Source organism: Oryzias latipes, chromosome 22 (genome assembly GCF_053564925.1).
Source record: "Oryzias latipes strain Hd-rR chromosome 22, Olatipes_Hd-rR_3.1".
Taxonomy (NCBI): domain Eukaryota; kingdom Metazoa; phylum Chordata; class Actinopteri; order Beloniformes; family Adrianichthyidae; genus Oryzias; species Oryzias latipes.
Genome location: NC_136258.1, coordinates 14,051,922 through 14,070,097, shown reverse-complemented (window position 1 = coordinate 14,070,097; position 18,176 = coordinate 14,051,922). Strand labels below are relative to the sequence as shown.

The following is an 18,176-nucleotide window of genomic DNA, read 5'->3' as shown; positions in this document are numbered from 1 at the left end:
CACAAACGCCCGAAAAACCTTCAATAAGTTCTTCCTCTTCTTTTCCTTTTGCCTTTGCCCTTCGCTAAGATCAACAGGAGGGAAAAAAACTCCTACCTGAGTCTTTAGAAACTCCAATGCTCTCCTTTAAAAACACAGTCTGGGACAGAAAGGTTTTGCAACAACAAGCTCTGAGAGACACTAGCTAGTGTTGCACAACAACCTCATCTGGCTTTCCGGATGCGAAAACTCATCACCGCATTAACCACAGCACATGAAGATGTGAGCAAAAACTTTCTTACTTTTTTTCTCCCTCTTCAAAACAACAAAAAATGTCACAAAAATGTATTTAACACTCTGGAATGGTTAATAAGTGGGGAGAAGAAAGCTAAATGTTCTGATTGACAGCTTTTAATTCAATGTTTTCTAGCTTTTTTGAAAGTGAAGCTTAAAAAAAATACTATAATGCTCTCCTAAGCGCAATATGTCCTAAAAAACAAAACAAATATCAATATAGCTATTAAGCTAATATATAGTTTAGCTAGTTTAAAAAATACATTTTTATAGCTAGCAGTTTGTTAGCATCGCTAGTGTTAATAAAAAAAATAGTTTGAACTCATTGAGCGGATAAATTTAACGCTCAAATAGTTCACCTCACGTTTACCTGCCACCACTGTTTGAATGAAAGTAGTTTGACTCGAACTGTCCGCTCAAAGTCTGACCAAACCTTGGCGAACATGTTGTGCTAAGTAACTACTAACTATGTGGGTGAGTTCAAACCAGTCCACCCTGGTTTCATGTAAATTTGGGTCATTTCGGGGTGTGACCCACTTTACAACATGCAAATTTATTTTCTAGGTCTTGTAATGCAGCTTTTGTTTTAGAGTTACGAAAACTTAAATTGTGTATTTATTTATTTATTTGTTTGTTTGAATTTTTTGTTTTTAACTATTGGAGATTTGCTCAAATACACCTGCAGCTCTAAGTGTTTGCCACTAGATGCCGCCAAATCCCCTCTGTGAGAAACTTGTGGTCAACATTGACTACCTCTCACAGTTCCCCCTTACAACAAAATAATGTTTCTTTAAAGTTAAAAGCTTGAAGAAGAAAAAAAGTATTAATTTAGTTAAAAATTCTCCCACTATCATTCATTAGAAAATTAGGAGATACAATTTTAAAAAAATGTTTGTGTTATTTAATGAGTTTTAGACATAACCTAAACTAACAAATGAGTTATCATCAATGTATGATAAAAATTGACAGCCATTTGTTGCTGGGATTATAGGTTAGTCAACTAAAATTATGTTTTTAAAAGTATTCTAACACGAACACCAAGGATTGTATTGTGTTTCTTTTTCCATTTAATATTATTTTGTATTAAAAATTATTTTTCTCTAATTACAAAATGTTCTAGTAACAAAACCAAAGCCGTTATTTTTTTTTTACATTCAAGTTACGTATAGTAAAAACAATAGGCTAGAATTATAAGACAAAGTGAAGTTTATAAAATTATGCGCTAATTATTTTTAAATTAAATTGATGAAATTAGGGGATAACCATTTAAACTCAAAATTCACTAAATCTTGAGAAAATTGCAGCTACTATACACATTTCTTTGCGATAAGGTCAGAACTGCACCAGATTGATTTGTTTTATTGCTCTACCAGAGGCGGAGAAATTGCACCAACAGATGACTTTGAAGAAAGAATAGAATAGGGGTTTCAGGTAACAGAGTGCTCTCTGTTCTGTGGGAAACTGCAGCCTGCCTGTCAACACTCCTCTCTGCTCAGTGAAAAGCTGAGTTTCTGCTGTGTGGCATCAACATTTGAGTTGCATTCATGCACCAATCTTGGACATTTTGCACTAAAGTGCCAGGACAGTGGCAGATCAGCAGACACATTTTTAAATTCTGTGTTATTATAGTTTCCATTTCATTTCAACTTAAATAGACAAAAGACTGTTTTGTTCTCCTCTTCACACTTGTTGCACTACAGCAGCCTCATTATTTAGGAAACTTTCCATCCAGAAATCCTTTGATATTTCAGTTAAATTCGTTTTATCTTTTAACATTCTCTTTATTTTATTTCAGTTTTCTCATACTCTACCTTCCCCTGGTACAGAGGCATTTCCTGAAGCCATGTTTTGACAAAAGTGAGGTAATCCTATCCTGCCTGTGACTCATATCAAAGACCTCAAAGATTGGCATGACCGTCCATTGGTCACACCACTGTAGTGCTCAATCTCCCATCATGATTCCTGCTGAGGATTGTCATGGCACTTAGTAAATACCCCCTTGTTCGTGTGTGTGTGTGTGTGTGTGTGTGTGTGTGTGTGTGTGTGTGTGTGTGTTAGGGAGAGCAATGAGCAAAGGGCTAAACAGAGTAGCTTTTATTCAGCCTGTCTGAACTCACAGTGTTAAAGAGGCTACAAGACTCAGCTTTTGAGGCAGCAAACCACTCAGCTGAAGCTGTACTCATATTGCTCAGGTAAAATACTATGTGACACTATAGAACAAGTTACAGCTTTGTACTGTTTAGAGAAAAACAAACCTCAATATTCTAAGTTATGCAGAAAAAAAGAAAAAAAAACATGTGAGTGACAGATTTGAGGTGATTTGAGGTGTATAAGTGATACACACCACTTGTCAGCGGCTCATCAAACTGGGGAGTTTGGCTTCTTTGTGTGCTGGCTGCAAGTGCAACAACCCTTCATTTCTGCATGTGAGCCACACAACACCCATTTCTGTAGGTGTCCACCTGCAGATCATGCAGCAAAGGCCACAGACATGGCCATGACAACACAACCATAGCAAAGGGGGCAGTTTTGTGATAAAGTGCAACAAAAATGTAGATTTGGATGCGTGTTGTCTTATCCTGTGTGACGTTTCTATGGGAGGGGGCTGGAAACTCTCCGTATCTCTCCTCAAACTCTGAGCATTCCTCAGATTTGCACTGGGACTGTACCAAATTGAAACTGACACGTGCAGGTGCTGGAGGAGACAAGCGCAGACGGGTGGATAATCGGTTACTTACTGCTTGAGAGAAGGACCAGGATCGAAGATTTTGCTGATTGTATCTGCAGAAACACGACAAAGATGGCTCATGTTGGGTGGTTTGAATCCAGCACAAAAGCATGATCCAATCCCCAGTCATCCCCAAAGAAAGACAGCTTTATTTACCAATCTAGTTACAGTATTTCTCCTGGGGATTTCTTTTTGAACTGATTGATCTGACAAAATCTATTTGACACCTCATTAAAGCCACTGTCAGTCAAACTGCATCAGTCAAGATTGATGAGTCAGCTGCTTTCTTGTGACGTTCACTATAGTATGATCTAAATCTGAATAATGTGTTTGGATCAAGCATGCAGCACACCGGATACAGCGCTGGGGGGGGAGGCTGCTCCTGGAATAGAATTGGCTTGAAGACAGTGACTGGAGACTGGAGGGGGCGATGGGAAAGCATTTACTCAGCTCTACATCCAAGAAATCCAGAAGCTACGGGTGAGGAGTCAAAATCTGCAATACTTTTACACTGACATGCCTCCCAGCGAGATGAAGATATATAAAGCTGAAAAGAACTACGCTTTTCATAACAGGGATATTTCTGAGGATTCTCTGGCAAGCAAATGATTTTCATAAGTGTAAATGGAAGATGACAGATAATGGTGCTGATGTTTTTCATCTTTATGTGCTTTCCCCTAATCAAAAATGTTGCGCCCCCTTTCATTCCCTGACTTGTTTGAAACAAAGTTTCCTGCCACTCCCTCCTGGAAAATGAACCCCCGCCCTGATCTTTTATCTCTTAGTCGACAAAAAGGTTTTGGAGCAGTATCAGTGTTGTGTCAGAGACGCGCATGAACTCACCTGTTTAGAAAGTCACTGCTAGAGAACCAAGCGGAGTCCTGTGATACATAAAGATGAACATGTTATCGTCTCCTGATCAACTCTGGGACATTATTTTCAAGCTGATGCTGGTATCCATGAAATCTGACTGCAAAGCTGCTGACTCTTCTTATGCTTGGAGCAAAGATATTCATAAACTAATGACGTCTCTGCAACCTTTGCATTTCTGCACAACAAGAATATGAACATGTCTTCAATGTGTAATGGTTTTTTTTTAACATAACAGTCACGCAATAAAAAAACAAAACGTTTTTACTACATTTTCTTCATGTTTTTCGTCTAACTTTACGAATAGCTACATGGTGAGCTTGAGAGAAATAAAAATATGGAATCATTGTAAAGGGCAACATTTTGGAAAATTGCATAAAACTGTTTTTTCTGCATCTAAAACTAAAAATGGAACCCCAGCAGTTAAACAAATGTTGGATAAAATCAAATTTTGTGGACCTCTAGGCTATAAGGAGGAGGGAACATCTCATTTGGCATTTATAAAAAGTTCTTAAATGTGGTATAAAAGATGATGAAGAAAAACCACAGTTCAGAGATGCTGGAAAGATATGACATATTTTAGTAATATGATTGCATAACCTACATCAGTGGATATGCTTTTATTGTGAAATTCAGACGTTTTAAAGAAGCTATTAAATGGGACTTTCTGCAGTTGGATATATATACATACATCCAGAATGATGGAAAAATAAAAAAATACCCTATTTAATTTCCATGTTTGTTTTTTTATTTCCAATGTTTTGTTTTTACTTATTTCCAAAGTTTGAGTAAACTGTTCCCTGGGAACACAAAAAAGCAGTGATTTATCCAAAACTCATGCACAAACTAGCAGAAATTCAGTATATTACTCCCGTGTAACCATTTCTGACGTGCAAGCAGAAAAAGTTAGTGGTTAAAGTCAAACGCAGAGGGTTTAAGAGAATGCAGGTAGTACTTAAGCAGACCACAGGTTTCCACAAAGTGAAAATTAGGGAGGACCGCAGGCGACTACAGCTCAGCAAGCTTGGGCAAAGCGAGACATGGAAGGAGGGAGTGAAGGAGATGCAGAAGGATTTTTGGATTAAACGCATGCGTTTGGAAAAGATCAGGCAAGGAGGCCAGTGGTGGATCTTTGGGTTTACACGATGAAAGGTGGTGATGCTTCGCAGGGATGCGCTTTTCATAGAAACAGAATGCAAGGTAATGCTAACCTGCCATGTAAACGTTTAAAAGACATCAAATGTTCAGCAAAAAAAAAAAAAAAAAGATCTCCTGATAGTGAACCTCTTTGGTCTTTACATGACCATTAGCAAGTAAAAAAGGCAACTTGATGCTAGCTATCCTATTTCTACCAAAGCTTAAATGACACAAATAGGGTTTAGCACAACAGTCTACTCTAAAAGGCTTGGTTTTTTTGTCTGGAAACCATGAAAGAAAAGTTTTCTTTATCATAAAGGCAATGTTGCAGTTGTTTAGCATGCACTGAAATAAAGACAAAACAAGAGTTCACTGAAATGAACTGCAATTTTTTAATAAAAATTCTTTTTCAAATCTTACAAAAAAAAGGCAGATAAAGCAACAAAAGACACATTGTCCCTGTAGATTCTCAAATAATACTGTCTTTAGCATTCGTTTTTTTTTTTTTTTTTTATTGTAGCAGGAGCAAACCAGTAGGCCCTTTGACCTGCATGTCCTGAAAGATGAGTGGCTTCAAAAAGGCCTGCTAAACTGTCAACCAGCTGTTTGTATACCCAAGGCCCTTCAGGTGGTCGTTAAAGTAAACCCCAACATATAGAAGGTCACTGCATAGCTTGAAAACATGCACAGATTTATGCGAGTCAGCAGTTGTCAACACCCTTGAATCAACTAAAGCAGCACTGTCAACTAAAGTGACCATCAAATATTTTATGCATAGCTTACGAGAGGCATCATTGGCTGAAAGTAATGCAAGTATTTAAAACAATAAGTTCAAGAAGAAAAAGAAAAAAATACCAAGAGAAAGCAACTTTACTTACAAAGAATGACTTTTTCTACAATATATATTGATGCAGGTAAAACCAAATAAGCATTAAACTTTAGAAATGTCAGTGTTTGTTAAATAAAAGTACTAGAGAACATGGTGACAGAAACATGGCATAAGTTAATATGTACAGAGAAGTATTTGAACAACACACAAGAGTCCTAAACCTGTATCGTCTTGAGGCCAAAGCCTGCGGTAAGAGATGATTATGGGCATTGTTAAAGGGGTAATGACTCAACATAGTACTACACAAGCAAGTCTGGCTGAAGAGTAGTAGTTGGTAGTAGGGAGGAACACCAGGGAGATTTGGGAGAGAAGTGTGAGAAAGCCCAAAGCTGCCCAAAACCAGCCGGATGTTAAAGGCACTGAGGAAGAACGCAGGACAGGAGCGGGGAGCCCCGGCACAGGAAGCACGTCATCAGTGAGTCAATAGCTTAAGCCGCGTGATCCAACTGACCAGTAGGGAGCGCTCTGCTGACTTGCGCCTGGAGAAGGGGGCCACGGGGGCCTTTTTTATGTCTTCTTGGTAGGGAATGGTGGAGCTGTTGTGGAGGTCCGTGTTGGAGTAGAAGCGGTTTCCTCGGATGTGATCCACGCGGACCAGGTGACGCCCCCCCGCAGGCCTGAAGGAGGGAGATCCTGAAAGGACCTCCTCAGCAATGGTGGGGATTCGCTCGTTACTCATGTATCGGTACAGGGGGTCTTCACCTAAAGCACAAAAAGACACATCAACCCTCGTGATAAAACCAACAACTTCATCTCTTATCTCCCAGGAGTCTCTGCACTCATTGGTTGGTTTGCCAATCCCATCGGCTGTTTATAATGATGTAGGAAGGACACTGACCCCGCAATCTTTATAGTTCCATAAAACAAACATAAGAATTATGACACATAGTTGTGATACCCTTTTGAATAAATCCATGGAATATTATACATGGTATAGCAAAGCTTTCAACTGTTTTTTTAGACATTTTTACAGTTTTTTTTACCTTGTCTTATCTTGCTTTCTTTTTTATTTATTTATGCATTAGCATTTTGCCTCTAAATGTGTTATAAAATTTACAAACTTTTTGATCTAAATTTTGTGGATTTCTACAGTAAATAAATGAATAATTGAGTCTTTTGGACGGTTTCAGGTTCATTTTAGATTTAGCTGGGTTTGTACTAAAAAGATGGATGTCAAGCATTGCCATAAGCAAGAGTTTTAAAGATAAATTATTAGAGCAAACTATAAAGTAGTAAAAACTTGTCTAAAAGGTCCCAGACTACTAAGAGTTAAAAATGCAAAGGAAAAAAGGAAATTTTTAAATCAACTGTTTATAGTAATAACTTCAACCAAGTGCAATAAAAAATATAAAATAAAATAAAAAGTCAAAGTCTAAATTGTGCAATAAATCTACACAAATAAAACAAAAACACAAACAGATTTCCACCCCAGATGAACATGTGTCCATACCTTTCCTTGCCTGTGCCCAGGGCTTGACGTAGGAATCAGCCACGGTGACACATGCATCCACAGGCATCGACAGCGGCCGAGGTTTACCTGAAGATTTGAAGCAAAAATGGGGTTTAAGCAGCCATTGCTGGATTTTAATGAGATTCCCGTAGTGTGGCACTGACCACGTGAAGGCTTGTGCTCCCTCATCCTGGGCTGCATCATGCCGGCATCAGTGGGACGGCCCGGATTTAACTTGTCGTAATCTGTGATGGAGCCGTGTCTTCTGCCCTCCTGGTCCAGGAAGGAGTTGGGCGACTCTGAGCCCTTTGGTCTTTTATTTATGCTGGAGACAGTGTCTGCTCTCATTTCCCTGCATGAGGGGGCACAAAATGATAAATTATGATTTACCTCTTTTGTTGGTAAAGATTCTCATTCATCCAGGTGATGTTGTTTTGAAGTTAATAGATTTGAAGTCCAGCTGCCACGACTCAACTTCAACTATTTCTTGCCAAGTAAATTTCAAGTTTATAAAATAAAAGCATAAAATGAAATATTTCAAAAAAGGGATGTCTCACCGTGGAGTGTACGGCACTTGAGGAGGAGGAGGAATGTAAAAATCCAGGATTGCTGGCTTCTCCCTTTTGGTCGACCCATTAGCTGAGCTACAGGGAGACTGGGCTCTGATCAGTGAGGAATTATTCTGGAAAAACAAAAAAAATCATCATTAGGCATTAGACTCTAGGTTATCCTTTTAAAGTTGAATTTCCATTGCTAGCTGAAAATAAATAAAGTTTCTGCTTATAATTTATGGTTAGTTTTCTTTCAGCTCTCAAAACAACAACTAAATATGTCTTTCTGGCAAGGGGAGGAGCGCAGTATATGTGGTGAGACATTTAGTGCTGGTGTGGCTTTCCAAGTACACATTTTGTTGTTTGAGGTACGGAAAGATTGGGAGTGAAGTCCAAAATAGACGGAGACATTCAACATCACCACAGTTATGTTCTCAGCACTAAACATGATGACTGTCAAGAGTTAATGGCGTACGTTCTCCCACTGCGCAGCTGAAGATGCGTTCAAGATAAATGGAAGAATCCAGTACGTTTTTGACGCCTTTGCTTTTGGCAAAGGCCCAACTGTCCCCGGTTTGGCTTTTAAGTCTCCCTATCACAGACAAACTGAGATGGTTAACGCAGATATTCCTGGCTACTTGTTAAAACAAGACTGCGGCGTCCATGTTAACAGTGGCCACCATTGTCTTCAAAGCCCCTTTGTTGCTTCCAGAGACAAACTCTGGTCTCATCTCATCTTGCTTTCTCAGGTTATTGAACAGGCTGCACTTGATAAGACAGTTTCACTTCTAGAAAACTGCATATCTCAGCTTACAATGGGCTTATTCATTGCAGGAGTTCAGTCAAACAGTAAATGTTAAGGATGCTTTGTCAGAACAACACAAAGAAATTAACTTAAATATTTTGATCAATGATCTGCAATGTTTTCATAAATACAAATGTATTCAACATTTGTTTTAAAAAGACCATTAGATGAAAATTGCGTGTTTTTAACACGCTCTCCTGCCATTTTTCTTTCTACGGAGGACACATATTAGGAAAATTAAGCTTAAATTTGCATATCTGAGTATTTTTTTATTCAAATTGTGTGAATCAGGAGCAGACAAAAAATTGCCATTAGCAAAAGCTTGTAGGTGTGACATAGAAGCTACACTCAGCAGGCAACAAGCTCCCTGCTGCGCTCCATTCCGATGTTTCCACTTGCAGACAAATAGGTTCCGTGTGCATGTTTCTGGCTCAAAACTGTACGGCTGGATAGCTGATTGTGAGGGGCTGTAAGCTAGCAGGAGAGCACATAAACAGATGGATGATGGGAAGGGAGTGGACTTACTATACAAAACAGTTCCGTCCACAACTTAGAGGCAAATTTCTAATGAACCACTGTCGCTCTGCAGAAGCTATGTCCTAGAATTTGACACCATTTTTTTTAAATTTTTGGCTAAAAGCAGCATTAATTAAAAGACCACTGGGGGCACCTTAAAATAGATCAAAAGATAATCAGAGTGGGACTTTAAATGAAACAAGACAAAAAGGTGGCTTTCCTTTTCTCAAACTCTTTTGTGTTAACTTTCAGAATCCTCAGGGTGACTCCTCTCCAAAAAGCTCATAATTAGTCAACAAAAATGACACTGACAAAGACCTGTCCTGATTGTTGAAGCAGAAAGGAGGAAGTGTGAAAGGGGCATCTGAAGATGTATTTGCACCTGAGGTACAGGAGGCTTCCAGCGCATGTTTTTGAGCGGGGCGGGGGTGAAACCAGGTGTTCCTGAGGGCCTCTTCTTAAGCACTAGCACCACACCTTTGGGGTCCTCTCTCAGTTTCAACACCAGGTTTTTAAGCTGCCAGCCCACCTAAGGAAAACAGGATAATAAAAGGGTCATTTATTTTATTTTATTTGTATCTTGTGAGTTTAAAATTATGTTGATCGAAACAAAAGGAATGTATTTGTACCACTGTCTGCTGGTTGACTTGGATAACTTCATCCCCAGCATGGATCCTTCTAGATAAATCTGCAGGAGACTAAGGAACACATGACGACCATGAGGCGCAAAGTCTAAAAATTACTTTTGTGTTCACAAAATGTTGCTTTTAAATCTTAATCTGTTCCCTTTGAACCGTCCACATTTGAGATTCTTTAAATTTAATGAAAAAGAAGACCTATTTTTCAGAAGGAATATCAGAAATCGTTTCTATGCAAATGCCAAACTGGATTAACTCGTCATAGCCTATGATTCAGGTCCTGATTCACACCTCGGGACTTGGGGGTGTGAGAATCCCACTGATGCATTAGTCACCTACTGGTTGTTTTGATGGAGGGAAAAGGTAGGACTTCTTTTAAGGAGGTTGTTTATCAGCTTTTCTGCTTCGTGATATGATGAAACAAAATTATCCCCTTTAAGGATGAGTAACGCTTGACACCGTTGCATTTTGGACCTCAGGGTGTTTCACAGTCAGAGAAGATGATAAAGCCCAATGTTCTACCAATAATACAAGCTTGTTTTATGCAGGATTAGTTTTATTCCTTAATAGAAAAGGTCTATTCATGGATATTGTTGCACTTACGTGTTCAGTGGTCCCAGTGATGACGTGTAATCCATCATAGGTGGACTTTATGTACATGCCCTGGATAAAAAAAAAAAGAAATATATATTTTGGATGTGTAGTAATGTGAGATGTATGCATTTTTAATACAAAGGAAAAAAGGGATGGAACTCCTCACCAGCCCCTCGTCTGGCTTGATGTTGGATAGCTGGACCTCCTCCAAGCAGGTTGACTGGCTCATCAGGGGGTCGGATGTGGTTCTCACGGTCTGATCACAAATACTGTTCAAAGTTTTAGACTGCAGGGAAAAGAGAACAATCAAAGGGGCTCTGTGATTAAAGAAAGAAGCACACGACCTGACTGACTTCTTACTGTGATCATAAGTGGCATGCCAAATCCTCTAACGATGCGTCTATGAAAGCTGGTCTTTACTGTGTCTTACAGGTTGGGTCTAGTCGAGTTACTCTGCTTCCCATGGCTGTCATGCCACAGGGGTATTATCATTCATTATTGTTATTCCCTAGGCACATGCCTCTTTATAGGCTGGCATTTATCCTAATCCTGAATGGACTAAAGTGGACAATCGTATTTGTCATAAACTTGTTGACATACATTTCTAAAATCAGCTATTTGTAGACACCCCTCCTAAAAAGTCTTCTGGGTGAGAAGTAAAGACAAATGAGATGTATGCAGGAGCAGCATTTGGGGAAGAAAGCTTCATTGCTCAACGGGGCAAACACAAAGCGTACGTGGACTACATTCGTTTCATCCGAGAGCATTAGACAAAGCTGCGTCTGAGCCCACAGAGTCTGGAAAACGTCGGCAATACTGATTGATGGCCGGGGTGTGTTAGCACCGCCACATCTGCTTACGATCCTATCGGACAATCTGTGGACTTCCCTCAGAAACTAACCTTGTACCTTAAAGCATATTGAAGCGTCTTGGGTATGAAGACACTGAGATTTGATCTCACTCCATGGAAAGCACTCGATTTTATTTAGACTCGATTATGTACAAAGATGAGAGGGAATACTCACAACTTCCAGGATCTTTTCTTCCATCATATAAACACTGCAGTCCTGTTGCAGGGAGACAGTGATGATAGGTTAGACACGTGATAGCTAAACAACAGTCAACTGTTTCTTTGTGACAGAAACAAAGAGTTGGCTAGATAGATATGTTTTCAACATATGGAAGTACAAGCAAATACATAAAAACAAAAAAATAGGCTGTGTTGGTGTAAAACAAACCTTTTCCTCCTTATTGCTAAGTGTGAACTTGGCCTTTGTGGCTCAGTATTACAGCTGCGCACCTTAAATACTTTGAAAGTCATTTAGTGTGTGGATTACAAAACAGGTTAAACGTGTAATCAAGATCAGATTAATGTTCCTCCAAATAGCGTTTTGGTTTGGCACAAATATTTAGATGCAAAGCTGTTTTCTGGGTGCTGGTGGGTGGCCGGCTGGAGTCAGGTCTCTTCAAATGTGGGAAAAACAGCTTTTTTACTCACTTGGGTAAAAAAAAAAAGAAAAATAAAAAATAAAATATTTTTTGCTAAGCTAGCGGGAGAATTGTCCGTCAAAGTGTCCCTGCAAAGCTGGACTTCACACAGCTGAGGCAACAGCTGCGTTGACAACTGTGTTGTTGGAGCTGAAAAGACCTATGGTCAAAGAGGGGGCAGGGGCAGTGTTTCTGTGTGTGAGGGGGGAGTGTGGAGTTGACTTCCCTTGCGGAAGTCCTCCATTAAAAAACACAGGTGAACTGCTGCCACAACCTCTCTGCACATAAACACCCTTAAGCCTCTCTTCGATTCCTTGAGGGCCCTTACGGGCTACAAGCTATTGTCAAATCCAAAATAGAAATGTTGCTGTGACATGTGCGGACATGTGACGAGAACAAAGGTAGATCACTGTGCAGACAGCGTATGGAGGTCAAGTAAACTTTTCCTATTCCACTACAGGCTGCTTGTGTCATTTTCAAGTTAAGGACAACATGTTTTATTTTATTCTTTTTAAGAATTTGGTGGTTAAAAAACAAAAAAAAATAGAGCAATGCTTTAGTGAACAAGCAAATGCATGTTTATTTGGGTCATGTTTAGATGACAAGACAGTCATGGGGGAAGAACCAAAATAAAACCCATATTTTGAAATCCAAGAGTCAAGGAACAAAACTATGTAATTATATCCTGCAGAGAGAAAGCTGCATTTCTTAGGATTTACTCAACTTTCCTACACAGAATGCAGTCGTATTAAACGCAATAGTAGAGGTGATTGCTCTGAATCTGTTTGGCAGATCAATAGTTATGCTACATTCACTTCCATTGAAAAGTCCATGCTAGCCTGTGCAAATGCGTGTTTTGGGCTTCTGCGTTCAAAACTCACCTGTCGCTACGCAAGTTTTTATGTATGTTTTTGGGCTCTACAAACAAAATGCACAGCCATTAAACCCTTGTCCAAAGTTAAACTAGTTCAACTTTGACCTATCAGGGACACACAATTGCCAACTGCTTGAAAACTGATCATGCAGGAGGAATTTATATATGCAGTTTGTGCCCGGATGGAATTATATGACACCAACTCTTTCATATATTGGAATAGAGCTGTGAAAGAAAAAGCCTGGAGCAAGATTTACTTGACATTTTACACCAACCCCCACAACTGTGAGTACATGGGATAGTATTGGGTAGTGACAATCCAGTGTGAACACTATATGCTAAAAGTGCTTCCAAGAATGGCAGTTTAGTGCATTCTTGAACTCATGTCACATATATATCACATATATGTCACATATAGCTGTATGTAACAGCTTTAAAACGAAATTCCATGCGAGTGGGCAGTTCCCTGGGAGAAATTATTCCTCACATTATGGACAAGATCCCACGACCAGTGTGGATCAGATGACTTTATGGGCAGATCTCTGGGCCTTTGATCTGCTGTCAGAGTGGATCTGCATGGCCGAGCAGTGAAATGGCTAAGCATGAGGGCGAATACAGGCCATGTACGGAAATATCCTAACTCAGACCCCAACCTGTGACTTCCTGATCATCTGTCTGTCATCAAAACATGTTTGCTGATGGGTTCATCAGACATAACTTAGTTATGTGCCGGATTTTTAATGGATAATAAAGAACTAAAGTTGACATCTTGTTTCATCAACAGTGGGGGAAGGGTTAGGTCTTTAAAACTCTAACCTCTGGTCTAGTGGGTCAGCCAAGACGGGGGACATTTTCACAGTTTGATGGCTGTAGTCCATTGTAAGTGTAAACACAGGCTGCATTCAGCCAAAACACATAAATCGGACGATCTGAAAAAAAAAAGCCTCAATTCTTGGGTGAGGCTAATGAAGGTTTTAGCAGACCTCAGGCTGTCCTCCCTATCATAAAACTAATCGCAGAGGCAGTCTCCTGTGCAGCCTCCTTTATTAAACAAAGGCCCACATGCTGGTCCACACAAACGAGATTCAAATGTAGCCTGGATTACAGATTTTGAAAAAAAGTTGCAATTGTTCTGCCACTTTGAGAGGATTTGGAAAACTGATGGATGAAACAGTCCCTGTTCCAGTAAACTTTTCACTCAATACTTTTGGGACTCATTCCTCAGTAATCAGAGGAGTATTCTGTCTTATAACTTCTGTACTTTTGACAGAGGAAGGGGAAATATAAACCTTCTTAATGACCATGACTAAGGAGGCTACAGTAAATCACTAGAAGTGGTGAAAGCCCAGACTGTAGCGAGGAAATGGGCATTCTGGGAAAAGAGTTCATCTTGATGCCCTTTTACCCTGACAAAAAAAAGGACACCTGCACCCCTCAGAAGTCACATTCAGTGACAGCAAAGAGTAGTTTAATCCAGTCTTCTCGAAGATTGCACCGGCATACTTAGGAACGTGGCATGGAGTTGTTAAAAACCTGAGTTCAAAGCTGCAGATCTGCTTTATCGGTTTGTTCTGCTGCAGCCGCATTGGACAGCCAGAAACAGGAACCACATGGCTAAAGGAGAGCAGCGACTTGGGGAATGTTGGCAGCAGCCTTTCAAAGCTGTGCAGTTTTATGAAAATGGAAACGCGAAAGCAAGGTTTGACAATAAAAGTCCTCACGCTGAGGGGGTCGCCTCATTAACCAGCATGAAGAAGGGGAGAGAAAGTTCCCAAAAAAACATACGCTTTTGCAATTATGTGCTCAGACTGGAAGCTTCGGGTTTGTGCAGAGTCTGCCAGATTAAATCTCCCACAACACTTTACTCGCAAAATCTGAACTGCACGTCTGTGCCCCCTGGGCCGGAATGTGCTCAGTGGAAAAAAACATTATTAGATCGTGCTACATGCTAACTGTGGCGCAACAAAGGCAGACCTGCTGAACTGTGGTGGTGAGCTCCAGGCACAGCTGGATGATGGTGTTTTTAGTGGCTGTGAAGTCACTAATCCCTGTAAGGGGAGTCCTGGTGAGAGACAAAAATGACAAAAATGAGAGGATAATTTACAGATGCAAAAGTAGGCATTAAAATGAACAACTGAACCAACGGAAAATTCAGATATGAGATATTGAAACTGCATAAGTGTGCTTAGAATGTCATGTACAGCCCCTTCTGATTCTTAAACCACTAAGCGGTGTCCAGCGTCATTACCTGTCGAGCCATGCCAGGAGGCTTTTTGCTACGCCGATCAGCTCCACCACCATGGTAAGGAAGTCATTGGGTGGCTTTCGAGAAATGGTTCCATCATACTCTGGACTTTTCCTGCGATCTGCTGTAGCCGTGTACAGACTGTTGGTCGCAGCCCTCATCCTTGCAACCAGACTCCTCAAGTTGTCGGTTTCCAACCCATAGTTCTGAAAAATAAAGTTTTTTTTAAGACATGAAAATAATTATAGATCAGAAAAATTTAGGAACCCTTGGTAGTCCTGGGCCTTTTTGAGTATTTTTCCTACTTTCCTGTTCGCTCAAATAATTTATCTTTAAAACTGTTTTCTGTGGCTATGCTTGATGTCCGTCTTTTTTGCTGATGTCTTTTCATTATATTGCACAATTAATCCCCAATAAACCTGAAACTGTACAATAAACTCAATACCTAATAGTAAATTTAGGCATTTTTTTACTGCAAAAATTGAGATAAAACATGTACAGACAAATTAAAATAAGCAAATTTAAAACAAAGTAAAGTCAAAGCAAAGTAATAAATGTGTAAAAACAAAAAAACAAACTAAAAACACAGAAACATATACAGAGTTCCAAGAATTTCTTCCAAGGTGGGTCACAAGTATATTAACTCTTGTTAAGTTTGTCTTAAACCAAAAATTCCAAAGCAAATAACATTTTTGAAACCTTCAGGTTAAATTTTGAATAAAACTATTTTAATGGTAGGTCGGCATCATTCCGGCATCACTGGAAACAGCCAATGTGATTTGGCAAACTCACAGGTGAGAGTTAAAGAGGGGTACTTCATGAGAGTATTGTATCCCTTGCAACGCCTTTCAGGAGACTAGAAGTAATGACTAGAGTTTTTTTCTTGAACTGATAAGATTTAAGGCCATTCGTCTGGAAGGATATCAAAGGCGTAAAATTCCCACCACCAGTTTCCAGATTGAATCGGTTGTTTCCATGAGGCATCACCTGATGGTTATCATGCGGAGCAAAGTTAGCATTCTTGAGCCTGGGTGGTTTCCTGCCCGTGCATACCTCAGATTTATAGTCACTTTGAACAGCTCCAGTCAGCAGGTTACTGCACCGCACTACTATGCTCTTTTCCCTTGAGAGAAACTTGCTCTTCTATCAGCACAAATGGGAGGATTAATATATTTTTAAAATAATATAACAGCATGCGCTTGGCAGACAAAACAAAAAGTTTCTTTTTCTTCTGTATTTAAAATAAAATTCTCTTTTTAGTCTTATTAAACTTAATTAACATGCCACAGATTACCAAAACTTTTCACATAAATTGTTTTTAAAATGACGAGCAAAGCCATTTAAGCATTTTGCTAATGAATATTTTGACATTTCTATTGATCGGCGTCATACCAGCAGTGATTCATTTGACTTTTTCCTCTGAGATCCCTTTTACGTGATGCCAGTTAATAAGTAGGAAAAAAAACACTTTTTTCTGTCTTAGACAGGTTTTTTGAGTCACACCTAAATGTCACGACTGGTTTGAAGTTTGTTTTTTTGTACTGTCTAAAGAGCTAATGCTGTAAAAAAATTGAGACAAGTTTGAAACAGTTGCCATCAGTCTTCCTACCAACGATAGTATTGCTCAAAACGCAAATATTGAGGTTAATTCAAGGAAAATAAGGCCGCCACACATGTGAGAGTTTTCGTAGACTTCCTCAGAGGTGTCTATTTTTTTTGAGTCACTGAGACATTAGCTTTGAATCCATCTAGTGTTACAGTTAAACCACAATAGGAAATGATAAAAAAAAGTGTTGTAAGCATGAAAACTTTATGTGATGGACTTTGTTGCTATATGACTATATATGAAGATTTATTGTTTTCAAAGAAACAGCCACGGAGCAGCTAAGTTTGAGAATTACTGTAGCTCTTAGCATTAAATCTATAGAGTTCATTAAGGCTGAGATGTATCCATTAAGAATGACAGAATTTTTATTAGTTTTTACTTAAAGAAAAAAAGTTGATCTAGACTTCTATACATTTTTTGGTAAGGACAGGGGGATAGTTTTCTATCTACTGCAACATTCAACAAGTTTCTTCAAGTTTGCAACTATTTACACCTTCAGAGAATAGAAGAAGTTGACAGAACAGGTGTCACAAACACAAAGAGGGTTAGCAACAGAAAAAAGAAACCAAGAGAAAAATTATGCATTTAGGGTTCTGGTGCTGGCGGCCTGTGTGCTTCTGTCAGCTCCAATGACCTTGCCTTAGTTAACTCTAATAGAGGCTGAGGCCTCACTTCCCCTCTGGGGAAATGTAGGAAATGGGGCCCCCGTCTTAAAAGGGAACCCTAGAATACAAGAAAAGCAACGAGTGTTATGCTTCAATCAAACGGAAATGGCAACTTTAAGTCCCCAAATGCTGCATTATTTCATTAAAAATTGAGGAGGGGTGTTGAATATTTCCTCAGTAGCCGTACAGAAATATCTACGGCAATGATGAGAACATACATTTTTAGACTGGAATTTAAGACGCAAAGAAAGATGTGATGCACCATGAACAGAATTCAAAGAGATGGCAGTGTGTTAGTTGATAAAATTAAAATTTTGGCCCCCTTCCCTCTTGTTTTTAATCTAGCTTTAGAGTGACTTAGCCTCATTTTAGGCTCCTTAGAACTTAGAGCCGCCATGCGCAAGTGTTTAACGTCAAGAGTTTTAGGAGGAGATAAAGACGAAAATGCTGACACTGATCAAAATGCTGAGACCACAATCTGGAGCGTTTATGGTACAGGAAGTAATAAAAGTCCAAATGGATTCCATCTGTTGGAAAACCTGAAGCTCCTTCAGACAGTTTTCATCTTTCCTCTTTAAGAGGCGAGGCAGCCTGTTAGTTGTCTTCACATTGAGGAGAACAAAGGACAAAGATGTTTGTTTTTTTAAATAAGCCAATGGTTTATTCAGACCTCTATGACCTGACCTTGTTTTTCAGTTATGCTATTTATCCTTTACATCCTGAAGCTGCTATGTGTTGTAACAAAGCTCTGCTCCAAAGACAAAAGGCTGATGTCAAACCCAATTTGTCAGCTGGAAAAAGGTTGACATTACCGTAAGTCCTCTGAAAATACAGGTAGAAATTAAAG

At 39.4% G+C, this 18,176-nt stretch overlaps 1 protein-coding gene and 1 long non-coding RNA gene across 2 annotated transcripts in view; one reads left to right on the top strand and one right to left on the bottom strand.

Moving 5' to 3' along the window:
• The window catches only part of LOC101157335 (connector enhancer of kinase suppressor of ras 3), a 45,628-nt gene that overhangs the window by 9,978 nt on the left and 17,474 nt on the right, over positions 1–18,176 (bottom strand). The window contains exons 3-15 of the mRNA XM_004082376.5: positions 15,062–15,264; positions 14,788–14,875; positions 11,477–11,518; positions 10,618–10,737; positions 10,461–10,520; positions 9,849–9,917; positions 9,602–9,748; positions 7,905–8,029; positions 7,512–7,699; positions 7,348–7,434; positions 6,349–6,599; positions 3,845–3,882; positions 3,012–3,054 (exon numbers count right to left, since the gene is read on the bottom strand). Of these exons, the coding sequence (XP_004082424.2) occupies positions 3,012–3,054; positions 3,845–3,882; positions 6,349–6,599; positions 7,348–7,434; positions 7,512–7,699; positions 7,905–8,029; positions 9,602–9,748; positions 9,849–9,917; positions 10,461–10,520; positions 10,618–10,737; positions 11,477–11,518; positions 14,788–14,875; positions 15,062–15,264 (1,461 nt within the window). The remainder of the gene's footprint in view (positions 1–3,011; positions 3,055–3,844; positions 3,883–6,348; positions 6,600–7,347; positions 7,435–7,511; positions 7,700–7,904; positions 8,030–9,601; positions 9,749–9,848; positions 9,918–10,460; positions 10,521–10,617; positions 10,738–11,476; positions 11,519–14,787; positions 14,876–15,061; positions 15,265–18,176) is intronic.
• On the top strand, positions 142–3,446 carry LOC144989092 (uncharacterized). The gene is made up of 3 exons (XR_013653239.1): positions 142–261; positions 2,069–2,135; positions 3,342–3,446. It is a non-coding gene; the product is annotated as an uncharacterized LOC144989092 (long non-coding RNA).